Consider the following 26,951-nt stretch of genomic DNA (forward strand, 5'->3'; position numbering starts at 1 on the left):
GAGGGGCTCGCTCTGCATGACCCGGAAGTGTTTCTGTGTTCGGTGGTGGAGAAAGGAGACCACAGAGAGTTGGAGTGTGGAGGTGGTTTCTTTGCACTGTCTTCAGTATGCAGCGATTACTCTTTCCGCCCCTGAAGGCCTTGATGGGGAGCCCGTGTCTTCGGCCCCTAGTTCCTAGGGCGGCGCCTAGAACGCAGGTATTGCACCGCAGAGGACTCAGTCGCGGAATCGTACAGGGATCGAAAGAGTAAGGAGGAAGATAATCGATAACCCCACATCACATTGCCGTAGTTCCTTAGGACGCACAACGCATTACTTTGTGCCCAGAGCCCTTGAGGTAGGATCCGGACCTGCCACTTACTGGCTGTATGATATTAGCCAAGTTAAGTAATCTTTTTGTGCCTTAATTTCTTAATCTGTAAAATGGGAATAGCAATACCTACTTCATAAAGTTGTGATCAAGATTAAATAATTTCATATACAGCAACCGTTTAGCACATACTAAAGCTCAGTTAGTTTTACCTAAATATTTGATTTTTGCTAAAAGCCCGCAGGTAGTCAGGTAAGGAACTATAACCCCATTCTACGGAGAAGGAAATCGAGGCTTAATTTAAATTGTTTAAAGTTAGGAAACAGTACACGAATCTTTAGACTCAGGGACAGAGTCAGAAGACGTGCATTCGCTCAACAAATAATTATTGAGTGATTATTATGTGTTGGGAACGGGGAAGCAAAAGGTAAATACCAAAAGGCTCCTGCCCTGGAGGAAGGCACAGTTAATTCATTTGTAATTCGTTTGTCTTGTTGTCTTGTTGTGTAAGGGAACTGTTAGAAAAAGTGGCAAGAGAGAAAGAGCCAGACTTACGGACACTGCTGTCCCGCAACTCATAGCTTAGTGGGAGATGGAGACAAATGAACCTGAAGTACATTATACTGTGTTAAGGGCTGAGATAGGGAAAGTACAGTGTGCTGTGAGAATGACCTGTTGCAGACCCAGGAGAATCTAGGGACATTTCATAGAGGAGGTGACATCTGAACTGAGATCTATAGTAGATATTCTCAATCAGGGGACAAGGAGCAACCCAGTCAGCGAGAAGGAAAATAATCCATATCTAGGTGTAGAGTTAAGTCTGGGGGAATTATGCAGAGACCCGAAGGTTCATGTAGTGTGGGGATGGATTGGAGTGAGGCAAAACTAGACGCAGGAAAACCAGCTGTGGCTGGATGCAGTAATCCGGATACATGATGATTTACTAGGGCAGAAGCAGTGGAGATGTGGCCATACAGGGTATTCCACTCTAGACAGAATGGGATTGTGTGTGAGAGCAGTGGACTGAGGCCTTTCCCTTTGTCTCCAGTTCTAATTTGTCTGTCTTGATCCTTAGTGTGGTTGCAGCTGTGGGATCAGACGCCCCTTGAGGCCAGGGCAATACAGCACCATCTCTGAAGTAGCTTTGCAGTCCGGAAGGGGTACAGTGTCCCTTCCCTCAAAAGCTGCTGAGCGGGTGGTGGGCCGATGGCTCCTGGTCTGCAGTGGAACAGTGGCTGGAGCAGTTATTCTTGGTGGAGTGACTAGGTGAGTAATTTGCTCGTAGTGAGTCAGTTCTTTGGGTAATTAGTAGAAGCACAGGGTGACTAAGGGGGAAGGGACCTTAGGAATCATCTAGTCTCGTTCCCTTATTTTATATATGTAGAAACTGAGGCCTAAAGAGGGACTTGTCTGAGGGCTTGCCTGCCGTAGAACAGTTTAGAGTTTTATTATTGGGAGCCCTTCATAAAGCCTGGTTTAGGTCTTACCTGTTTGCTGTGCATTATTTTTACATATTTTCCTTCTACAAACAGTTTTCAAATTTGTCTCAAAAATTTTTGTGCAGTTTGTTTAAATTAAATCCACATAAATAGATCACAATTGGTTTGCATGCCTCTTAGGTCCCTTTAAATCTATAAAGAGACTTTATAGATTTAGATTCTTCTCCCTCCCTCCCCCATTTCTTGTAGTTTTTTTGCTATTAAAGAAACATAACTGACTGGTCCTATGGAGTTTCCCAGTCTGGATTTGTTAACTGCATTCTTGTCGTGGTGTTTAACATGTCCTATTATCCCCAGTATTTCCTGTAAACCGGTTTTTGCTTGATCAGACTCAGATTGGGAGCATGGGGCAAAATACTTCACGGGTGATTACAACATTCATAAATATCTGGTGTCCACTAGAGATGCCAACAGCCATTGATGGTCATTGCCTAGATCCATGATTTCATTAGAGTTACAAAACTGTAATATTTTATTAGCTCAACTCTAAAGAGAAACTTGCCCTCATCAACAATTTGGTTATCATAAGGTACAGTTTGTATAAGAAAGGCAGGATAAATACTTGAATCTTTCTCTTTATTTACCAATTTTGAAAATAATAAAGTGGTTCCCAAGCATCCTCCAAAGGTGATCAATAAAGAGTTTGGGTTTTTAAGTATTATAAGGTCATATTTTTAAACGTATTTGATGTTTCAATTCATTGCACTGATGATTAGCTCAAATCGTTCCATCTTTAGTCAGTGGGAGCCTCTTCAAATTGTCTCCTGGGTCTTTTTGACAGAATCCTAGTAACCTAGTAATTAAATTCTTAGCTTTCTGGATAAGATGTTCCAGGTTCATCTTACACATTTCCTGCCTCTGATCTAAAATCAGCCTTTCACTTTAGGAACCCTCACTCCTTTTGGTGAAAATACCTTCTGGTGTTTATATAGTATGTGTTCCTCAAATTCCCTCCACATTGCCTGTGCTCTTATTTCAAAATACCTTATGTTATATGGGCTGTTATGGGAAACTGCAACAAATTTAAGTTGTATTAGCTTTAAATTCACTCAAGAATCGAAACTGCTTTACAAATCTCTTTTCCCTCTGTAAATAGTGTCACTTATTCATTTAGGGCACGTTTCTTTGCTCTAAGGATTGATTTTACTAGTTAAGGAATGCTAGTGAAAGAAAGAAGTAAAGAGAGCTGAATGAAAGGATTGAGAGAACAAGGAGTAAAGAAATTTGGGGCGCCTGGGTGGCGTAGTCGTTAAGCGTCTGCCTTCGGCTCAGGGCGTGATCCTGGCGTTATGGGATCGAGCCCCACATCAGGCTTCTCCGCTTGGAGCCTGCTTCTTCCTCTCCCACTCTTCCTGGGGGGTGTTCCCTCTCTCGCTGGCTGTCTCTATCTCTGTCAACTAAATAAATAAAAAATCTTTAAAAAAAAAAAAAAAAAGAAATTTGTACCTAATGGCAGCTGTTTCTGGTGAAATGTTAAGCAGTAAGAAGAAAGCAAGGTGTCAAAAAAAGGATACAGTGAAATGATGTGTTCACCTTTAGAGGGGTTAAGTTCAGATCCATTTGTTTCTATAAACCATTAATGAGAAATCCAGCATTGTGTGTATGTGTGCGTGCGCACACACACTTCTTTCTTATCTTAAGGTTGACAGAGTCTGGTCTCTCAATGGTAGACTGGCATTTGATAAAGGAGATGAAGCCACCTACCAGTCAAGAGGAATGGGAAACAGAATTCCAAAAATATCAGCAATTTCCGGAATTTAAAATGTAAGTATAGGGGCATCTGGGTGGCTCAGTTGGTTAAGCGTCTGCCTTAAGCTCAAGTCATGATCCTGGGGTCCTGGGATTGAGCCTGCATCAGGCCCTTTGTTCAGCAGGGAGTCTCTTTCTTCCTCTGGCCCTCCCCCAACTTGTGCGCTCACGCTTTCTCTCTCTCTCTCTCTAATAAATAAATAAAATATTTTTTTTAAAGTAAGTATAATAGAAAATCAGGTAAACATCCCAGTAAGCCCTTTCAATCTTTTGCTTATTTAAACATTTCAGAACGGTTAGATTCCATTATTTCTTGATATTTGCTTCACTTATGTTTAGTGAGCTCCCTACTCAAAACCTCCCATTCCAAAGTGATCCTGAGGTCACTGATGAGGAAGAAGGCAGGCCTTTCATTTCAAGCTTCAAAACGGAGAATGCTCCTGCATTCTCTCTGGAAATAAATATGGATGTTTCCTCTTTCTTTTTTGACTTCCCTTTTCACCCAGCTTGAATCATGATATGACATTGCCTGAATTCAAGTTCATCTGGTACATGGAGTACTCACACCGAATGTGGGGTCGCCTTGTGGGCCTCGCGTACATCCTGCCTGCTGCCTACTTTTGGAGAAAGGGCTGGCTCAGCCGTGGCATGAAAGGACGTGTTCTTGCCCTGTGTGGGTTAGTCTGCTTCCAGGTAAGATTCATTCAAGTTTGGGAAACCAGAGATGCTTCCAGGAGCTTCCTAGTTGGGATTGTTTTTAAGGAAGGCATCTGAGTTTGTACAACAGAGTGGGAAAGAAGATAAATTTTAGTGTTACCTGCCCAGCCCTGCCACTTAGTAGGGCAGGTTGTCTACCTTCTGTAGGCTATGCTTTCCTTACCTGTAAATAGGGTTAATAGTAGTGCCTACTATTAAATGAGAGAGGTCATGCATATCATGCATATCATGCATATAAAGTACTTCGTTTAGCGCCTGGCATTAGTAAGCGCTCAGTCAATATATTTTTGTGTCACAAGAGGTTCTTTCCTCTCATGGCTCTCCTCCTGGGTTCTTGTCTCCTCCCCTTTTCTGACTTGTCTGCTAGATGGAGAAAGGGATTCCTGTGCTAGAATGGCTAAAGAAGCGAATTTGAAGAACCCCACAGTTACAGGTTCACTGAGACTGAGAGCCAAGGAAAGCAATATGAGAGAAGGTACATACAAATATTTGGGTCACGATTATAGGCCCTCAGTCTTAGAGCATCAAAGAAACATCAAAATTTGGGAAGAAGCTAATTGGTTAATTAAACTCAGAAGTAGTAAGAATAAGAACCAGTTAGAAGGAATTAAAGAAGGAGATGGAAGAGACAAAATAGAGGCAATAGAAACAGATAAAGAGACATTAATAAAAGTCTAATAATAATTAGGGGAGGGTTGGTGGAACAAAGTGGGAGTTTATTTTGGGATTAAAAAATAAACCACCCCAGAGACAGACTCCCAGGAACACAGCAATTTGAAGATGGCCGATAGGATTATGGGAAGAAGAAGGGAGGCTGGCAAATCACACGGTATACTCCTTTGTCTTCCAGTGTCCTATGCAGATGAAAACAAGATGATTAGAACATCCAGGGTAATCACTAAGAGGGCAAGACATACCCCAAAAGATTTCCTGAAGAGATCTATGTAGAAGAGGTGGGAGAATCCCACCTCTCTGACACGCTTCTGTTCACTTGGGAGGGTGGGGTTGAAAGGGCTGTATCTTATCTGATAGAAGTGAAACCGACAGTTGTTTGGTTAATTGAAAAAACTAAAGCAGGGTATCAGAGTAATACATACCTTGAACTTTTAAGCTTAAACTTGTACGTTTATTACTTTTTTTTTTTTTTTAATGAAGAGCTAAGGCCTGTTCTTTGAGTTCTCTGATTGGAGTTTAAAGATTTTATTATTTATTTGACATAGAGAGAGGCAGTGAGAGAGGGAACACAAGCAGGGGGAGTGGGAGAGGGAGAAGCAGGCTTCCCGCTGAGCAGGGAGCCTGACACGGGGCTCCATGCGGGGCTTGATCCCGACATTTCGGGATCGTGACCCGAGCCAAAGGCAGATGCTTAACGACTGAGCCACCCAGGCACCCCTCTGATTGGAGTTTAACTTCAGATCTCTTGCATCCCTGTAAACTATCATTTCATTTCATTTTCCTTAAAGAGGAGTGGGAACTGATATTTGCAAAGCCATCAGCCAGCAAAGCCTTACAGATTTTTATGATTCCCCTCCACCCAAGACTTTTATAATTGTCTATTCCTACTAACTTGACAGTAATTGTTTTTATTTTTTATTTTTTTTTAAAGAATTTATTTATTTATTTGACAGAGAGACAGCCAATGAGGGAGGGAACACAAGCAGGGGGAGTGGGAGAGGAAGAAGCAGGCTCCCAGAAGGAGCATGGAGCCCGATGTGGGGCTCGATCCCAGAACCCTGGGATCACGCCCTGAGCCGAAGGCAGACGCTTAACGACTGAGCCACCCGGGCGCCCCGACAGTAATTGTTTTTAAGCAGTTATCTTTATCAAAGCTTTTCCAAAATGCCTAATCTAGTTTTTATAGAAAAAAACTTTCCTTTTATTCTTACATTTACTTAAATTTCACTTTATATAATGTTAAATTATATCAGATATTTTTAAGGTTTTGCCTATAAATAAGCTTCTGTGTACTTTTCTACATTTGACTTATACTTCAGTAAAATGTTAATCTAAAGAGTGGTCAAGCATTTATGGTGCTATATGTGAAAATGTGGGTAGGGTATGACTCCTGGGATACTGGGGATATGGGAAGGTATGGAAAGGAGAGGTCAGGTCGGGAGTACTCCTGATAACTGACAACTCACTTTCTTAAATAGTACAGTTGAATGGACAGATCCAGCCTTGTTTTATTTGCCTCTTCTGTTTTTGGTTCCAGGGTCTGTTGGGATGGTATATGGTGAAAAGTGGATTAGAAGAAAAACCAGACTCCCACGACATCCCTCGGGTCAGTCAGTACCGCCTCGCTGCCCACCTGGGATCGGCCCTTGTTCTGTACTGTGCCAGCTTGTGGACTTCACTCTCACTGCTACTCCCTCAGCACAAGGTAAAGGTCAGTCTGTATTGTTAGTATATCTGCACAGATCCTGACAAGGTCAGAGCAACAGAAATTCTGCTTCTAATGGGAAATTATAAATCAAACTGCACACATTCCCTTAGTAACATCTACCAATTTACCAGAAATTGGGTATAACCAAAGATGATAGAAACATTGAACTTTGAGATGCTGGAAAGCTTTGGAACTGCAAAATAAAATGTGCTATGATTCTTTTGAGCTGGAACAACTCATTCAGAGGAAAATTAGAACAGGAGCCAAATATTCTGTCCCCATTGCCTTTTGGGAAAAGTGAAAACATGAATTTTAGGAATGGTGGGAAGGGGTTGCAACAGCAGCTCTCCCAACCACGTCTGACTCCCAGATGAATGGTGGATAGCCAGGTGAGGAAGGCCATGATGAAAGCTGTTTCTGGACCTCTGATGGTATATAAAAGCCGTGAGAGTTGTTTGTTCTTTAGATGGGGACCTACCATTCATCAAGTCCGACAAGTCTGATCTTGTGATCTTAGTGATCTTGCCTGTAAGTATTTTCCTATACGCTGATTAAAGGAAAATATTAGTTTTTCTAAAAATGAGTATTATCTTAGGAATTGGAGCCATGGTTGACCTGGATAACCTGTTGATGGAATGAAGTTTGAGATGCTGGTAGGACTTTTAAGTAGAATTATCCAATAGGTATTGGAATGAGTAGCCTCGATTCCAATAAAGAAAGGAGTTGTGGATTTGGTGGTCATTCCGATGGGAAGCCAGATGGGGTCAAAACATTGGCATAATAGACAGTCTACATTGGAATAATTCTTGCTCTCTTTCAAAGCCAGACTTCCCAAATGAATTGCTTACATCTGTAACTGTACTTGCTGACAACCCACTCTTTACTTTTTGTCATCTGGCACTCCCACCCACCCACCGCTGTACACACACACCCATGCATTCACCCACGTGCCTGCACATATACCCACATATTCCTAAACACTCTCTACTGGAAATGGTACTCTGAAAGGTTGCCAATGACTTTTTAATTATCAACTGTTTTTCTCTATTTATTTATAGTCCACTAATTGCAGAAAGGATTTGAGACGATAGTCAAACATGTCATGCTGTGCAACACAGTATCTACTAGTCACATGTGGCTATTTAAATTTTAATTCAAATTAAATAAAATGAAGTTTAGTTTTAAAAAGCAGTTATTTACTTGAAGTTTAAATAAAATTAACTTTTTTAAAAATTTTCAGGTGCTATGGCTTCATTTCAGGTCCTCATTAGCCACATATTGGCCAGTGCAGATAATAGAACATTTCTGTCATCACAGAAAGTTCTGCTAGATAGCAGTGATATACGGTCCTATGATATCTTTGTAATGATACCTCACTCTTCATATACTAGATTATAGACCATTTAAGGGCAGCACTCTGACTTAACTCCTTTGTATCTTTATGGTAATCTGTTTATAAAATTCTTTATAAATATTTGTTGATTCATTCATTAGTATCAGAAGTTGGCTACTGTAAAAATAAAATGAAATTTTGATCCTACCAAAACACTAAATGCAAGAATCCCTACTTTGGGGACTTTTTTTTTTTTTTTTTTTTTAAGATTTATAGATTTATTTAAGAGAGAGAGTGTGTGTGTGCACAGCGGGGAGGGGCAGAGGGAGACAGAGGGCCTCAAGCAGGCTGTGGGATGAGCGTGGAGCCTGACGCAGGGCTTGATCTCACGACCTGAGATCACCACCTGAGCCGAAACCAAGAGTTGGACCCTTAACCAACTGTGCCACCCAGGCTTCCCTCTACTTTAGGGATTTTTATACAGTTTTGATTCTGACTATATTTGCTAAACATGAAATACCGCAAACAACATGAAAATCTAGTCCTATATCTTCAGCCGCATCATTTCAACCATGGTGAAGCACTTTTCCCTTGAACAATGCAAATCATTATTGGACATATATGTGTTCAGTACTTACGTACCAAGCACTGGGTTAGGATTAAGCAAGACAGATGGCAGTTCCTGCCTTCGCAAGACTTACAGGATAATAAGGAAGACAGATAATAAATGTATCAATGTAGTAAGATATGATGCACATTAGACCTGAATATCTGCGGGGAGTGCTTACTCTATTTAGGAGGTCAGAAAAGATCTGACATTAGGTTGTCACTTGTGTTTGGCCTTGGAGATCTTTGCTGCCTCCCTTAGTTCCTGCAGCACAGTGTCTCTGAATGGTTTTCTTTTCTTCTTTAGTTACCTGAAACTCGTCAGCTCCTGTGGTTGAGACGATGTGCTCACGGAACAGCAGGCCTGGTGTTCCTTACTGCTCTCTCAGGTAGGACCCTTCTCATCCAGCGTGGTCTAGTTTTGTTCCACGCTCGGGTCTCTTGCTGAACGCTTTGTCCTTTCCTCCTGCACCTCCATATTTCCCTTTCACGCCGCCTGCCTCTCTCATACTCACCATCTTCATTCTCTGTTTTCTTTTCTTTTCTTTTTTTTTTTTCCATTTTCTGTTTTCTGTTCCTTCCTTCCAAAAACCCTGCTTTCCAGGCATTTGAACACAAATATTGAGCATTTATCTGGATCCGGACTGCGTAGGTTTGAATCCTGGCTTTAGCACCTATGAACTATCTGACCTTGGGCAAGCTGTATAACCTCCTGGGCCTCAGTGACCTCATTGTAAAATGGGGATGGTGGTAATAGTATGAGTGATACATGTGAGGTGCTCAGAACAGTACCTGGCATGTAGCAAAGGCTAGGTGCAAATCAGAGAAAAGTCCTTTCCTCAAAGATGGTCTAAGATGAGGAGCTCATTGGGGTGAAGAGACTGACACAGGTCTTTTTCGTTCTTTAGATCACACCTCTACCCTACCTCTCTCACTCGAGAAGTGTACTGTCCAATACATTAATCACTAGCCTCATGTGACTGTTTAAGCTTAATTAAAATTAAATAAAATTTAAAATTTAGCTCCTCAGTCACACTAGCCACATTTCAAGTGCTCAGTACCCACATGTGGCTAGCAGCTATTGTGTTGGCTGGCAGATAGAGAACATTTCCATCATCACAGAAAGTTCTTTGGAGTAGCACTGCTCTAAAGAAAACCATCAAACCAGTGATTCATCTCCCCCCCTTTTTGGTGGAAGAACATGAATTTTGACTTTATAAATGCTATTTATAAAACCAAGGAATGTGATCTAAACATCCTTGAGTCGTCTTTGATCATAAATAATGGATCAGTCATCCATTTACTCATGGATACTTGATGTGTTTATCCAGGATTTAGTTTATAAATTTTTTCACTTCTCTGTTCACTCAGCAAACTTTTTTTTTGAGAACTTGGGGAAGACAGATAATAAACAATGAAAACATATGGCAGATGGTGTTCAGTGCTGTGAAAAAAATAAAGCAGGATAAGGGGATAGAGGTGGGTTTGGGGAAGTGCTGTCTTACACAGGATCATTGGGGAGAGCTCTTTGATAAGGTGACATTGAGTGGAGACCTGAGGAAATGAAGGAGTAAATTATGCAGATATTTGGGGGAAGAGCATTTCCAGAATCGATCAAGTTCATAGTGGGATAAGGAGGGCATCAAAATCTCTAAGGGAATGTTTCCATCCAATATGCCTCTAGTTCACTCCTTTATGGGACGCATGCAGAATCTTGGGGTGGGAGAAGGTGAGAATGCACTTCTGTTGTGGTTTTTTTTTTAAGTTTCATGGTGATGATGATGTATATTCTGTTTGAGAACCCCTTCCGTAGATCTTTTTATTCTCTGACTATTCCTTTTGTCTAACTTTGGGATAATAGACTTTTTCTATGTCAGATCTAGTATTTGAGCTCTTTGTATCTCATTTTAATAAATACCATTTCCCTTGGACTATAGGGGCTTTTGTGGCAGGGCTGGATGCTGGGCTTGTTTACAACTCTTTCCCGAAGATGGGAGAGTCTTGGATCCCAGAGGATCTCTTTACCTTCTCCCCCATCCTGAGGAATGTTTTTGAGAATCCCACCATGGTGCAGTTTGATCACCGGATTCTGGTAAGTCTGGCTGGTGGTTACTGGCTGCTGAGCACAGGGAGCCTCACAGGCTTTGGGGGTGTCCGAGGCACTGATGGCAGCAGTGAGAGAGGATAGAGCAGAATGAGCACTAGATTTCCTTTGCTTTTTAGAAGAAATTTAGCACCAGTTCTCTGCTGTGATGTTTTTGTCCTAATTACCCACACCTGTTCCAGCCAAATTCTGGCTTTCGGGATACTGTCATCTTCTTGAAGTTCAAATATACCTTTTACCATCTGGCAAAAGATAACTTCCCTCAATCCGACACACACATAGGAGAGTGATTTTAGTGGAGATGAGGCTGAATAGAGAGAGGGCAAAGACAGTGGTTGCTGAACACATAGTTGTCAGAGCTGACCCAAAACCCCAAGAAGCTAAGAACATCATAAATATTTCTCATCTTATTTAAGCTAATATTTATTAAGCGCCTGCTGGGGTCATGTTAAGATTGGCTTCGTAGCCTGGGCATGATACATTGGAGCAGGGAAAAGACTGGCAACAAGGAGGCCAGCAGGGAGCAGAGGTGCCATTGCAGTAATACAGGTGAGAGCGGTGGGGCTCTAGGCTGCATGGAGGAGCGGGACTTGAAGAGAATGGGAGATCACAGAGAGGCGCTGAGGAGGAGAAGATTGGCTATAGGAATGAAGGTGAAGAAGATGCAAAGTTTGTTCTGTGGCATGCTTAAGACACACCCAGATATGGACTATTGAAATGAGTGTTGGGCTGGAGATGGAGGATGTCATCAGACTGAGGTGTGCTGGCTATGAGATGATTGAAGCACACCCAGAGAGAGCTCCAGAGGCCTCAGATCCCCAAAGGCCACACTGGGGCTTGGGCCAGTTACCTTGTGTGGGCTCAGGCCCCTCCACCAACAGCATTTTGTAGTAAGTAAAGTCTGGTTGAAATTGTCATTGTGAACAGCTCTGAAAAGGAAAAGTGAAATAGATATAGAAAGTGATAGAAAAACGTTCTCCTTGACATCACGGAAGTGGGGAGGAGATCCTATTGCCAGTGGGGGGAAATGAAAATGAGACTTTGGATTGTTTTAGCACTAGCTGCCAGCACCATCACCTCCTCTACTCACAGCCCAGGAAAATAATAACCCTCATGTGCTGGGGTCAGCCCTGCTTTAAAAATACAGGATTAGAGAGGAGGTAAAATTAGGCATTAGGATGCAAAGAATGAGGGCCACACCTGGGGAGGCACCCACGTGAGAAGAGAGAGTGAGAGTGTGTACAGTGATAGGTGCAGAAACTGCAGGTAGAGCCTTGGGGCACACGAGCATTGAAGTGGCAAGCAGAAGAGCGTGGAGGAGACTGAGGAGTAATCCTAGGAGGAGCCACCCATGGTTCTCTGTGTCTGGCCCAAGAAACCTCATGGTTACTCACTGGTTCTAGCGGAGAGATGTATCAGATGAGCAGAAAGCAGGAGGGTGGAACATTTCTTCCTGGCACTTGACGAGATGCCTTCCTCCCTGCAGGGAATCACTTCAGTTACAGCCGTGACAGTACTCTACTTCCTGTCCCGGAGAATTCCCCTTCCTCGAAGGACCAAGATGGCAGCAGCGACTCTGCTAGCTTTGGCATATACACAGGTATAAACCACTTCTTTTTGATCTGAGGGTGTCCCCAAAACTAAGTTAAAAAAGAAAGGTGGGGCGCCTGGGTAACGCAGTCGTTAGGCGTCTGCCTTCGGCTCAGGGCGTGATCCAGGCATTCCGGGATCGAGCCCCACATCAGGCTCCTCCGCTATGAGCCTGCTTCTTCCTCTCCCACTCCCCTGCTGTGTTCCCTCTCTCGCTGGCTGTCTCTCTGTCACATAAATAAATAAAATCTTAAAAAAAAAATTTAAAAAAAAAGGTGACAGTCTAGGAGAAAATATTTTCAATATTTATAATATTGATTATATCTTTATATATCTTAATAAATTTTATTTATTATTTATTTATTTAAGATTTTATCTTAATAAAGAATAATCAGAAAATAAAATGATATCAGTATACACAGTTCTCACAAGAGGAACATGTGTGGCCAGTAAACACGAAAAACTCTTTCGCCTCATTATTATCAGAGAGGAGCAAATTGAAACAATGCAGGCCATTTTGTGCCTGTCAGATTGGGGGAAAATTTTTTAAGAGATAATCAGGTAGTGGCATCGGCTTCGGAAAATGGATACGTTCATATATTCTTGGCGAAAGCATGAGTTGGTGTATTTTCAGAGGGCAGTTCGGCAATAGCTTTTAAAATAGTAAATGTCTAATCCTTTGGTCCAACAAATTGACTTCTTAGTGCCTGCCCTAGAAATATTCTAAGGCACAAAGAGCTAGCTGTACGCAAAGTAATTCATGGTAGAATTGCTGTGATAGTAAAAAGAAACCCTGGAAACAACTTAAAGAACTATGGTACACACATACTGTGTACTACTTTGTAGCAATTTAAAATAATAAGATCTCAAGACATACATTGCCAAGTGGGAAAAAAAAGCAAGTGACAGAACAATCCCATTTTTAAAAACACAAAAGTATGTTTTTCTATAAACATAGATACAGAAGTACAAGTGTATAGAAACTGATGACTATCTTTGGTAGCTGGGCTAGGATGAAGGATAATTAAGGAGAATTTTAGGTTTATCTATTTTGTTTGAATTTCCTTTGCTGTGAATATATTTACTTGTGAAAGTTTTAAAATACATTTTTAATGTTTTGATGGTAGAATGTGGAAATTTATGTATCTGGTTGTCTATCCCCAGTCATTTCAGTTCTGAATTTGTGGTTCCTGCTTTTTTTACTGCATTCTTTCCTCCGTAACAGGTGGGCTTAGGCATTAGCACTCTGCTGATGTACGTTCCAACTCCTTTGGCTGCCACTCACCAGTCGGGCTCCCTGGCTCTGCTCAGTGTTGCCCTTTGGCTCATGAGTGAACTCCGAAGAGTCCCAAAATAATTCTCAGAGGATCAGCTTCCTAGGACTGAAAGTGCTTTTGAGAGCTCATCAGAGACCACAAGAACTTGGGGGTTTTCTAGAAGGATGACCTTGGAATACCAAGTGGTTTCCAAATTGGTTGAGTTATTTAAAATTCTTTGTTTTTGACAAAGTCACCGGATCAAGAGTGTCATTAAGTATATTTAAAGAGTCCTTTTTTAAATATTTGTACATTTGGTTTTCTCGTTGAAAATCATGTTTAATGTAGAGAAAGAAACGTCTGCCTTTGTTGCTTCTTCATAGACTGTCTCAGATTTCTTAATGTTGGCAAGCTCTTGATTCTACATGCATCATCTCTTGTCTCCTTGACCTCCTGAGTCCTGAATTATGCCTATGTAGAAATTCTTTATGATCTCAACTTCCCTTACATCAGATGAAGATTCAAAGGGAAGGACTGGCACACACCCTAAAGTAGCCAGAGAGCCTTCAGTGGGAAATAGTGTCTTCTGGAATTCTGATTTTCACAATGGAGAAAGGATACAGTTTGACAAGCTTAATGTCTGTTTGTAGCAAAATGGCTTATAAGTACTTAGAAAAGGAGAAAATCACTGGTAACCCACTTTGACTCATCCAGCACTAACTTAGTTCTTCTTTGGATTGTGCTGTTCATCGCTAGGTCAGATGAATGGAATGGATAGTATAAATCAATTCCTGAAAGGGTTTCCTAACAGCCTCATGGATAATTAATGTATGGCCTTGATGGTATATGTAGTGAATGGACATCTATTCAGATACGTAAACAAATTTTTGTTTAATGAATTGTTGTAATTTTGGTCTTTTGGTCTCTGTTGATATTTAACAGGGCTCTGTCTTATTCAACTTTATTTTTTAAATTGGTGATTTGGATGAAGGTGTCACAAAGATCAGATTTGAGGATGGAACAACCCAACATTGCTAATACAATATAGATGTCAGTCACAACTCAAAACAGTTCCAGACTGGCACCAGCAAGATGAAATTAAACAGATTATAAATGTAACATCCTCATTTTAATTAAATGGGTTGTATAAGTTTGAGGTGGAGAAACCTGGCATCATATCATTTCATATAAAAAAGACAGGGATTTCAGTTGGCCACAGGCTCAACATGCACCAACAACGATGACACTGATTTAAAAAAAAAAAAAATTAGTGGTGTTTCAGATTTCATCAATGGAAGTGTCACAGCCACACACAGATTACCTCAGTGCAAGTGCTGTGTTTTACCATGCGTACCACATTTAAGGAGGACATTGACCACTAAGTATGTATCCATCCAGAGGAAGGGACCAGGATGGTGAGGAGTCCAGAATCCTACACCCCACAGGGAATACCTGAAGGAACTAGGGGTATTTAGCTGGAGGAGAACATTTGGAGAGAGCGATTCCTGCCCTTCAGAAGTTGAAGCCCTCTCATGAAGAAGGAACGAGCTTCCCTCAGTTACCATGCTCAAGTGGTTCTTAGCAAAACAGAATAGTTTGCCTTTGATTTTTTTAAAAAAAATTCCAGACCCTGGGGCTTATGCTATTGTTGGAAGTAGTTTCTAACTTTTTTCACATTAGAATTTTTGAAAATCTTGGGGCGCCTGGGTGGCACAGCGGTTAAGCGTCTGCCTTCGGCTCAGGGCGTGATCCCGGTGTTACGGGATCGAGCCCCACATCAGGCTCCTCTGCTATGAGCCTGCTTCTTCCTCTCCCACTCCCCCTGCTTGTGTTTCCTCTCTCTCTGGCTGTCTCTATCTCTGTCAAATAAATAAATAAAATCTTTAAAAAAAAAAAAAAAAAAGAATTTTTGAAAATCTTAAAACCCAAGCCTCACCCAAGACCAATTAAATCATGATCTCTGAAAGCAGTAATAGACATATTTTAAGTTCCCTAGGTCATTTCAGTGTGCAGGCAATTGGGTACCACTGGCCTAGGCCCTAATAGCCTAGTCACCTTGGAAAGTTTGACCAGCTTATTGCCATCTCCTCCAAATTTCTACCCACCCCCATCTGATTTAATCTGATCCTATTACTGTGTTCATAGTTATCACCTCTTCTATACAGAATTCTTTAAAGAAAGGAGACTGGTCACTGGGGCAGGTTCATATCCATCATCTCATGATCCCCAAACTGAGGTTGTCCTTAGTTAATAATTGAGTCAGCAGAGAGCAGTCTGACCCACCCCCAAAAGCCATATGCTAGTGCTTCTACAGTTCCCTCCAACAAAGTGGCAAAGAATAAGATCAAGTTCCTGATGCTTTACTTCGTTTTTCTTTTATTACAGATGAGTAAGTTTGGAAAAGCAGATTCTGGTTGCATTTAGCTGTATAACTGTATTGTGCCTATCTATGAGCTCTTGGTGAATGGAGATTATCTGAATTACTTTTATCTTTCATTATTCCCAGCTTCAGACATACACCAAATATCGCATGAATGAATGGGGAACGGACAATTACCGACTGAGGTCCCAGACACTTCCTTCAGAATAAGTCATCATATTCCTAGAAGATTAAGTGAATTTCCCTTAGTATTTTTTAAAGTCTTTTTTTTTTTTTTTTTTTAAAGATTTTTTATTTATTTATGTGACAGAGAGACAGCCAGCGAGAGAGGGAACACAGCAGGGGAAGTGGGAGAGGAAGAAGCAGGCTCATAGCGGAGGAGCCTGATGTGGGACTCGATCCCGGTACGCCGGGATCACGCCCTGAGCCGAAGGCAGACGCTTTAACGACTGCGCTACCCAGGCGCCCCTATTTTTTAAAGTCTTGATAATTCTGTCAGTTGTTTTTAAAACATCAAAGGAAATTAAAACACCTGGCTTTTTTATCAATCCACAATTTTTGTCTTTAACTTACACTGACAAATGTCCACTGTAGACGAGGTATCGATTAGCTACTGCCTAAAGTGATGATCATGACATTAGGATAACCAGTCGATCTGCAGCGTTCCTTCCAGTTCTGGAATGAATGGTGAGTTCTGTATCGGCATATGTAACACATATACCCATGTCCCTACATAAGGGACAGTGCATCTGTCTCTGATATGCATTGACTTTTGTTCAACACTGACTTAACAGTATTTCACAGAATTTTAAGAACTGTTGAGCAAAATTATTTAATGTGAAGTATTAGAAAAACATACAGTCTTAGCAACCCCCCAGAGTGATGCAATATAGGCAGCCTTTGGTTTTTTAAAACAAGAAGGGAGTATCTGGCTGTGGGTCATAATAGATGCCTTTCAACACTGTGCAGTTCATTGTTGAAGGCAGAAGTAATAAAGGAGATGAGGCATACACTTCAGGGCTTCCACAAAGGGAATTGTAGAGTGAGAATTTCAAACACAACATAATGACAGCAATACCAAAACTCAGAGGATTTGTCTGGGATCCTTGCTTGCAGAGAAAGAGTTGTGAAGCTAATAAGGTACAGAGCCTTCACCACTAGCAGTTTTAACGGGCCAAACCTGGGCAAGTCCTCTGCAGGAGGGGCTCCTCAAGAAAGCATCAGGGCTACCTGAATACCGGAGAAGCAGAGTGGTAGGCCGCCAGGGGGTCTGTGAGCAGAGGCACTACTTAGGAGAGGCTCAGGAGCAGACGTGTCCTCAGGCTTGCTTGAGATAATACGTGCATGGCTATAAACATCCTGTGACTCAGAAGTGTTTTTCAACTTTGGTCTTTATAAAAATGGCAGCCGTGACTGAATACACTTTCAAAGCAAAAAGCCCTTATAGTATGAGTGATGACTCGATTTTACAAATAGAAGGATTTTCTTAGTGCTCAGACTTCCAGAGAAACAAAATGGTCAACAGATGCTGACCTCCTCTGTCCCTCTAATAATGGCACTGACAAACTGGAAATAATGAATTAGAGTAAAAGGGAAACACTTCCGTAATAATACAAGGGAAGTCTATTAGCATATAATAAAAAGAGTCCTTGTTTTTTAACAAGTATTTTTTGTTAACACCAGCCAAATCCTTCCAAGTGTGACAGAGCGTGTGGCCCTAGTGGCTGGACTCTGAAACTAAGCATGACCAAAGAGGCCAATCTGGGAGAATCTGAACTATCTGTTGCTACTTCTACCTTAATTCTTGATCCCAGGTGAAGTTACATCACATACCACAGCACACAGGGAAATTATACTAGTTCTGAATTAGTATGCAAAGAAGTTTAAAGACAGCAGAAAGAAACAGTGTTTTATTTCTGTAAGGGAGTCTGAGAACTGCCCGAGAATTACAGCCAAGTTCATTAATGAGGTAGATCTAATACGCATTTACACCTTAAATAATTTCAGTTATAACCATCAAATGAATTGCTTAGAGCTGTGGTTAAGAAAATTGTACAAAATTAAGCAAATTGTTTGAAAGAAACATCTAAAATTTTAAAGTATTAAAAGAAATATAGAAGGTAGAATAGATGTAGTAACAACTTGGTGCTATTTCTAACAAAGTATTTCTTTCATATTTTATTCCTAAATGTGAGCAAAGCAATCACAAATGAAGATCAGAAGCAGTTATAAAGATTGGGCATGGCTACTTGCAGTCAGCTCTGTTATAAAGAATAGATTCTGTTGAAATACATAATCTTGCAGGAAGATTCTGTCAATGAGAATTTCATTGCAGCTGTCAAAGGTATGTATCTGTAGTACAAAGAACAGAGAAAACGAAATCCAGGAGGCCATTCACTGTGCACACATTACCACTGCTCTTGGCCTCAATTTCATCATCCATAAAACCAAGGGGGTTAACAGAAAATAGACCTCTAAAACCCCAGGTGTAAAAATCTCATCTTCTGAAATTTGCATATAATGATTGCTGTTGGAAACTCCATTCCCATCAACCTTAATGTCAGGGACAATGGATAAAGTAGGAGATGACCACTGGCTCCCTTGAGCAACCTGGCCTTTTAAACCAAAAACCAAAATCCACTTCCTGAAACTATCACTTTCCTCCATTCTCCCTCACCTTTAGTTCCTTAGGCCAATGTTTGGAACTAGCCTCAGAGCATCTTGTCTAGTCACCTTGTTTTATAGATAAAAAATGAACCAGAGAGGGCAAGTGACTTGCCTGGAATGCCAGAACTAGTCATTGACAAAGCCAGGACAAGAATCCAAGTCTGCTGTTCTGACACCAGTGTTCTTTCCCCTAAGTCATACCATCCACTTGTCTTTCACTCCTGACAAAAAGCAAAACAAAAGCATGGGAATAGGGGTGGAGAAAGCATCTATTTAGATAATACCAATGAGAAGAAGAAGTTATTTTATTTCAAAAATGTAAATATGGATGTGAAAGGCATCATGCTCTCTGATTTCAAACTATATTACAAAGCTATAGTCATCAAAACAGTATGGTATTGGCATAAAAACAGACACATAGATCAATGGAACAGAATAGAGAGCCCAGAAATAAACCCTTGCATTTATGATCAATTGATTCCAACAGAGGAGGCAAGAATACACAGTGGGGAAAGGACACTCTCTTCAATAAACGGTGTTGGGAAAACTGAAGAGCCACATGGAAAAGAATGAAACCGGACCACTATCTTACACTATACACAAAAATGAACTAAAAATGGATTTAAGACTTGAATGTAAGACTAGAAGCCATAAAACTCCTAGAAGAAAACATAGGCAATAAGCTTCTTTACATCACTCTTGGCTATATTTTTTTAGATCGGACTCCAATGGCAATGGCAATGGCAATAAAAAACAAAATAAACAAATGAAACTACATCTAAAAAGCTTCCGTACAGCAAAGGAATCCATCAACAAAACAAAAAGCCAACCTACTGAATGGGAGAAGATATTTTCAAATCATAAATCTGGTAGGGAGTTAATATCCAAATTATAAAAAGAACCATAACTCAGTAACAAAACACATGATTTAAAAATGGGCAAAGAACCTGAACAGACATTTTCCAAAGACATACACAGATGGCCAACAGAACACACGAAAAAGATGCTCAGCATGAGTAATTACCAGAGAAATGCACTCAAAACCATGAGATGTATCGTCTCGCATCTGTCAGGGCGGCTAGTATCAAAAAGATAAGAAATAACAAGTGTTGGTGAGGATGTAGGGAGAAGGGAACTATCGTGCACTATTGGTGGGAGTGTAAATTGGTGCAGCCATAATGGAAAACAGTATCGAGGTTCCTCAAAAAACTAAAAATGGAACTACCATGTGATCCAGCAAGTCTACTTCTGGGTATTTATCTGAAGAAAATGAAAGCACCTACTCAAAAAGGTCTATGCACCCCTATATTCACTGCAGCATTATTCACAATAGCCAAGATAAAGAAACAACCAAAGTGTCCACTGATGGAAGAGTGGATACACATGTACACAACCCCCAACACGCACAAAGGAATGCTACTTCAGCCATAAAAAAGAATGAAATCTTGCCATTTGTGACATGGATGGACCCTGTGGGCATTATGCTAAGTGAAATAAGTCAGAGAAAAACAAATATGTAGAATCACTTATATGTAGAATCTAAAACAGAAAAGGAGAAACAACAAAACTCATAGATGCAGAGAAGAGATTGCTGGTTGCCAGAGCCGGGGGAGCAGGGAGGGTGGGCAAGACAGAAGAAGGGGGTCATAAAAGAAGTCATGTCATGGGATGTAATGTTCAGCAGGGTGACTAGAGTTAATAACACTGAGTTGCATGTTACTTAACTTTATACGGTGACGGGGAAACTAGACTCATTGTAGTGATCATTTTGTAGTGTATACACTATCAAGTCATTGTGTCGTACACCTGAAGCTAATATGATGTTGTATGTCAACTATACCACAACAACAAATATGGATGTGATACTAAATGTTAAAAGCTGAAAAGATTAGCTTAGCAAGTGCATGACAGACTCAATCAACCACATTTTAATAATCACTGCCCAAGGCCTTTGAATTTAAAGAAAGCTGTCAGGCTGAGAGAAGTGGAGGCGGAATGCTTTGGATAACATGAAAGATTAAGACAAGTTTATTAGAAAGTGACTAAACTCCCTACACCAAGGAAAATCAATCCAAGGAGCTAAGGTACAGAGACAAAGATAGTATAATTTGGCCTAGAGTTAACTGCAACTTAAGTGAACATAGTGCCATATACATGGGTATTATACATATTTTCATTTTGTTCTAGTGACAAGAATTCAGAGAAAAGTGATGGGTTGTGCCACTGTAAGATTATTAAAGCATCACCTCCTATCCGCCACCAACTCTGATTTTGACATTTGTGGCCTGTCTCAATGATAAAAGTACTAAAACCGTTCACATTCATTTTGCTGTTATCAAGAAGACTGAACTGCTGGGATGTGAATGTAATGAAACCATAATTATCTTCATAGGGAAACCACTGAAAATGCAGAAATACAAACATATTTTTAAAAATCTTTAAAAACTAAGAGCTAAAAGAGGGTTAAACACAAGATTGATTCCATTTGCAAGACAATTATGAGAAAGCAAAATATATAAGTAATTGGCCTTCAAAGAATAAATGGCTTCTGTTTCTAGCTAATGACATTTCATTTAAAATTATTAATTGGGAACAATGAAAGCAGCACAGGAACCAATGCCAACAGCAAATACTCAATTTTTCTGAGGAATATGATAAAAATTTGTCCTTCTTACATTTCTACCATAGAACTCTGAAAAGTCATACAGTAACCAAGACAAGCCTAGATCCTATAATATTAAAATAATAAACAGGATATAATACACTAAACAAAACCTCAAAAACGAATTAAAATAAATTAAAAATAAGAAATACATTTACATTGAAAAAATGATAAGCATAGGATATCCTGAGTTTCTCAATTATAAAAAGAACACAAAAAGTAATATCCATCTGAAAGGCTGTCATAATGATTAAATAATATACATAAAATGCTTAAGAGTGTATGGTACATGTGAATGCTTCACAAATGGCAGCTATCATTATTATAACCAAGAGGAAGAATAACTTCATTAATAAGAGCTTTCAAACTGGACTCACCACCACCTCCTCCCGGCTTCAGCTTCATTTCGAGCACACGAATGTGATCACTATTAGCCAATTAGGTAGCTTTTGACCAGATCCTGACCAGATCTCACAAGAAAACCAAAAATAGTATTTGGAAACCAAGATGAGGGAAAAAGAAAGAGTACCTGAGGAGGCCCTGGCTAGCAAAAACCATATTCTGACATTATTTACAAGCAGCACTCATAAGGCGAGGGCTCACTCACAGTGACACGAACGTTAAGAGGTCAAAGAAAATCAAGGCAATTTAGAAGTCTTCAAGATTAAGGGAAATTGCTGTGACATAAAGCCCTAATGAAAAGTAAAAATATTTCCAGAGGGAGCTATAAGACTCTTTGCTTTTATCTAATTTGTAAACAGTTTAAGACTCATCATCTTTTCACCTACCAACTAAGAGTATACTTATTTTCATCTCAGTTTATTTCTACGAAGACCTTGATTTCTTTTTCTGTTTTATGAAACATTTAATTCCTTTCTGATCCCACTATGGAATTTATGTTTTAATAATTCTACTTTTTCCCCCATTAATGTCAGGGATCATTCCCTGTACTCAACTAACCCTAAAAATAAAGTGACAAAAAAGAAAACAAAGCTACTTCAAGTCTGGGAGCATATTCTTGGGAAAGACAATCAAGCCTACGTGTAGGAAAGGGTAAAGCATGAAGATCCCACGGGGAAGGTACAAGTTAAAGGCTCCATGTAGGGAGGACCAGAGCTCCTAAAGGGCAGTGGATGAAAATGTCATCATATGGCTTTTCTTCTCTCCTCATGAATGCAAATGTGGTCTCTGACTGAGCAATCTCTTAACACAGGTTCTTAAGGTTGCCAGGCGGCTTATTAACAGATTTACCTATTTATTCCCAAGTTTAGAATTTGGTTCTTTTCAGACATTCCAAGAGTCAAGTTGAGAAAATTTCTATTTCTCAGGAAGACATTTATAAATAAGAGCTTGGATTGTATTGCCTTTGCCCACTCTCCTGACACTGTTCTTCTTTAAAAACAACCCAAATATAACCCCTTCCTGAACTATATATTGATCTTAGTGAAATAAAGGAACTCTTTTTGAATTTTCCTATAAATGGGCTCATAAAAAATAGGCCTAGAGACAGTGACTTAAAACCAGACAAATCCAGATCTCCAATCCCATCAGTTTCTCCATCCTACAAGCACACTTAAGGCTCAAAAAGAAAAATTAATGCCCAAACAGCCGGTGAAGCACATAGACACAGAAACATTTTCTATCCTGGTCATACCAGGTATCACATAAGATACTGTCAAAGTCTTCAACTGACCATTCACTTAGAAGGGGTTCTAACCTTTCAAAATCACATACTAATTAATTAACATCAGCAACATTATGGCAGGGATCTTGGACCACACTCAATGGCTTCTTTGTCAAGTAAGCAAAGAAACCACGTCGTTTTGTTTGCCTGGAAGTTCGTATCTGTTCCACTGAAATGCAGATATCTTGGATCCCTACTAAAGGGTGTGGATATCCACATAAATGATATCTCTGTTACAGAGAAAGAAGGGCCTGCTGCACTTGCTGGAATGTCTTCGGCTTTGTATCGGATGCTCCAGCTTGGTTATAACCAGGCTTCCAGTTTGCCCAATGCCAAACTTCATGCTTTAGCAAGGGGAGGAGTCTAGATGCCAGGAACATACCAGACCTCTCAGATAAAGGGGTAGAAGCATGCTTCAACTGGAGTAAGGTTGGTCCTCTTTGTTAGCACCAAACTCTCATTATTTAGTTCTTCACAGACTAAATTACAGCTTCTCTCAGAGAAGAGGACCTAGATATTGAAAAGGAATTAAAGTAGAAACTAAGGTAGAAATTCCGAGGCCACGTATCCCAAGGTCAGGCAAAGCAGCATCTGAGGCCAGAACAAGAAAGTGGTGGAATTCAATGGGCAGCAACTCCAGGGTACTTGGGCTTCCCAAGTCCTTGTCTGGCCTCACGGCCCTACCTGTACCCCAATCATGGGCACCACCTCCTCAATCCACAGCAAGTCCAATGGAGCCGAGGTTCGAGCTTGTCGGTGGTGAATTCGGCGTAGCCGCAGAAGGTACAGGATGATGGCCAGCAGCACCACCAGGATACAGGCAAAGAAGAGATAGTGGTTGTAGACAAAGGAGAGGCGGAACCAGCTACCATGGGCCGGCCGGACACCTTCTTGCCGTAGATCCCTAGGAAGAGTTGGAAGGTGGGAAGTCATGTTAATTTCAAAGAGAAACAGTTATGCTTATTGAAAAGACCAGTGGTGTTATCCCATTTACTCTATTCATGCAAGTATGCTAGGATACCAGCTACACAGGGCAAGCGAAGCTGAAGAATGTCTCCAGCCCGAGGACTGCTATGTGATTCCTCCTGTACTTTCTTTGCCAGAGCCCACAGAGGGAGCCTCACAGGCCTACATCCTCCAGGATCCGGGGACAAAATTAGAAGGCAAAAAAAAAAAAAACCGGTAAGATAAGACTGATCATCTGTAATCTTGGTCTTAACAGTGACCCCATACCATTCCGTAAATACATAACATCCCGTTTGTAAATATGGTACTAACAAGAATAGGGTGGCCCCTAAATCCAGTCAAGAAATCAGAGTGTATCTAAATCTTTTAAAAAAATTGACTGTGCTTCCTGAGGTTTAGGCTGTGTCTAGAGAAAGCTGTCACCTGGCCAATAGGACTGTAGTCTGGAAAAAAGTCAGACCTGTAAGCCAAAGTGCAACAGCGTGCATGCTTAGAACAGAAGCTGCTCTTTGGTCCAGACACCAGATCCATTTTTGTTTCGTTTCACCTGCAATGTTTTCTTAAAATGTGAATCTCCAAACTGAAAGCCTACCTATAAAATATGGGCTTCTGGCTTGTCCTGACAAATGAGAACTGGCAGACTGGGACAGCGTTTCTGCACGGCAGTCCTCAGCCCTTCATGTGGAGAGCATACTCTCCAGCTCCCCGCTTCTCTCCCCTCTCTCTGCCGCCTGCCTTCTGAGGTTAGAGAAACAGGCAGCAAAGATTAAAAACTCATTTTAATTTATCTGAAATAATCCAAGGGAGAGAGAATCTAAAAATTATCCCAAATATCTAATGGTACATAGAGCAAGACATCAGGTTATCACAGCTTGAAGACAGTACCCCCCTAAGCGCATCTCCTGTGCTGGGCTCTAATTCTGGCCCGCCAAAAAGCCTTCTAAATCAATGACATGATCTCTAGACTGACTCTACCCACTAGGAGAGACTGCTCTATACACACAGCCTACCCCAGTTCTCTAGTCTGATGTTTTCTCCAGTAACTGAAGAATGGCATTTTAGTTTATCACTCGGTATCTTAGAACTGGTTAAGTAACAGCTCAATCCTAAAGACTGAATTGTTATGGATAAACAAATAAAACTGAATTCCTGAAATTGTAAAGCTAAAGAACAGACTACGGATTAAATTCTCAACCTTCTTCCTGTTTCCACATGCCTGGGTAGTAATAATAGTTCATGGGGTAGTAAAAAAGGGAGTTAGTTTGGATGCTTTTCTGAGGGAGAGAGGTCACTTAAGAAACCTATTCTGAGAAACCAACCAACATCCTCTGATCTCAAGATGCCAGTTCAGTTCACTTTACCTGAGTGGTAAGAATCTTGTTTTATACAGAATGGCTCCCAGTGTCCACTGAACCTCTCGGTCATATACCAGCTGGGCTGTCTGCAGGTGCGGGTAGTCATAGGGAAAGTGGAATCCTTCATGAAGGACTTGGTACATCCACGCTGATTTAAAACACTGATATCTGTGTGACAAAATAATATATTTTTAAAGAAGAATAAGGAAAAAAAGAATTCTAATGCTTTCTATATACTCCTAGTGGATGCCAAAAAAAGACAGTTCTCTCTCCACTTCACCTTCCTCGCCTCTAGGTGGAGCCAAACCTAAGCCTACTTTATCTTAGGGTTTACCACAAAAGTGAAAATTGCTTTAATCAGTAATAATATCGTGACTGTTTCCCGCCTTCCTTCTTTCCTTCCTTCCACCCTTCCTCCCTTCCTTCCTTTCTTAAGAGAGCAAGACAGGGTGGTGGAGAGGCAGATGGAGAAGAAGAGAGAGAATCTCAAGCAGGCTCCATGCCCAGCATGGAGCCCGACGTAGGGCTCAATCTCACAACCCTGGGATCACAACCTGAGCCAAAATCAGAGAGTTGGATGCTTAACCAACTGAGCCACCCAGGTGCCCCCTTTTTTCTTTTTATGAGTCCTTATCTTCAAGGAGCCTGCTGAAGTATCTACAAGTCTACTGACATGATGTCTGGGATTTGCTTTCAAAATAACCCAGCTGTGTTAAGAGGGGAGTAGAACGGTGGGAAAATAGATGCAACAAGATTGGGCAGAAGTTGATAACCACTGGTAGAGAAGCAGGGTGACAGCACATCAGAGTTCATGATACTGTTCTATTTTTGTTTATGATTAAGATATTTTACAAATGCTTATAAAAATGGGAGGACCGATGAACCAAACTGGCAAAATATTGGCATTTGTTGAAGCTGGGTGAGGTTTATGTTACTTTTGTTTCTACCTTTCTGCATGTTCCATATTTTAATTTAAAAAACCCACCACTTTTGATTTCAAGCCACTAAGAGAACTTTTCGGTGACCTTGGTTTTCATTGACTTTGCTAAACTGGCTCACTGTTTTGGTCCCTATGGCTCAGAAAACCAAAATCTAAAATAATCAAATTCTCCTTCAACATAAAATCCCATCTGTGCGCTTACTTGGTCTCTCTCCCTCATTATAATCTGCCATCTACATTTTCAGGCCACACCTAGGGGAGAAAAGGGAGTTACTTACTTGAGTCGATGCTCATCTGCATGTGATGAAAAGAGGCCGTTCTTGAATCTCTGAGTCAGTACTGACCAGGCCATGCCACAGTAATCCTGGAACAACCACACAGAAATGGTGCAACGTGAAATGAAAGCCAAACGCTGTAACTTCCCTACAGTCACAGCTGCTCCATGTCTAAAGTTACTCGTGGACTACCAGTTGACAAAGGAAAACAGAACCACCAGCTTCATTCACTGGACACTGTGCAACACAAGTGCCAAAATGCAGGCTGTTGGAGGTCTCCTTTTTATTCCCATCACCTCAAGTCCAGTACAAAGCCAGCCCAACATGGCTCCTGAGCCTCCTCGGCTTCAGGCAGGGAAAAGGTTAGGACCAGGAAGAGCAACATCAAAGCCAAAGGGAGCCTCATTCTACTCTATGTCAGACTAACATGAGCAGGTAAAGTAGATGGTACAGAATGGTCAAAATTCTACCACCA

General features: G+C 40.9%; 2 protein-coding genes across 5 annotated transcripts in view; one reads left to right on the forward strand and one right to left on the reverse strand.

Moving 5' to 3' along the window:
- On the forward strand, positions 1-24,136 carry LOC103676029 (cytochrome c oxidase assembly protein COX15 homolog). 4 transcript variants are annotated; one of them, XM_040623949.1, is made up of 9 exons: positions 1-197; positions 1,386-1,576; positions 3,451-3,573; positions 4,065-4,251; positions 6,488-6,661; positions 8,905-8,986; positions 10,535-10,689; positions 12,188-12,301; positions 24,044-24,136. In XM_040623949.1, exons 1-9 carry the CDS (start codon positions 108-110, stop codon positions 24,098-24,100), a joined length of 1,173 nt encoding a protein of 390 aa, XP_040479883.1. In that variant the 5' UTR covers positions 1-107; the 3' UTR covers positions 24,101-24,136. The 4 variants fall into 4 exon arrangements, with proteins under 4 accessions (XP_040479883.1, XP_040479882.1, XP_008703428.2 ...); XM_040623948.1 differs by lacking the exon at positions 24,044-24,136 and adding an exon at positions 13,517-14,446 and having other exon boundaries at positions 6-197; XM_008705206.2 differs by lacking the exon at positions 24,044-24,136 and adding an exon at positions 13,517-14,446 and having other exon boundaries at positions 7-197; positions 6,488-6,655.
- ENTPD7 (ectonucleoside triphosphate diphosphohydrolase 7) overlaps positions 19,156-26,951 on the reverse strand; it is a 39,787-nt gene continuing 31,991 nt past the window's right edge. The window contains exons 11-13 of the mRNA XM_008705310.2: positions 26,480-26,565; positions 25,268-25,429; positions 19,156-23,844 (exon numbers count right to left, since the gene is read on the reverse strand). Of these exons, the coding sequence (XP_008703532.1) occupies positions 23,613-23,844; positions 25,268-25,429; positions 26,480-26,565 (480 nt within the window). The 3' untranslated portion in view covers positions 19,156-23,612. The remainder of the gene's footprint in view (positions 23,845-25,267; positions 25,430-26,479; positions 26,566-26,951) is intronic.

The sequence above is a fragment of the Ursus maritimus genome, unplaced genomic scaffold (assembly GCF_017311325.1).
Source record: "Ursus maritimus isolate PB19 unplaced genomic scaffold, ASM1731132v1 scaffold_7, whole genome shotgun sequence".
Taxonomy (NCBI): domain Eukaryota; kingdom Metazoa; phylum Chordata; class Mammalia; order Carnivora; family Ursidae; genus Ursus; species Ursus maritimus.

Bases quoted from the DNA above. Each gene is read 5' to 3' on its own strand.
- LOC103676029 (XM_040623948.1), top strand. From the start codon at position 108: ATGCAGCGATTACTCTTTCCGCCCCTGAAGGCCTTGATGGGGAGCCCG. The intron at 1,577-3,450 runs GTGAGTAATTTG...TCTTATCTTAAG, and splicing joins ATTCTTGGTGGAGTGACTAG to GTTGACAGAGTCTGGTCTCT. The intron at 3,574-4,064 runs GTAAGTATAGGG...CTTTTCACCCAG, and splicing joins CAATTTCCGGAATTTAAAAT to CTTGAATCATGATATGACAT.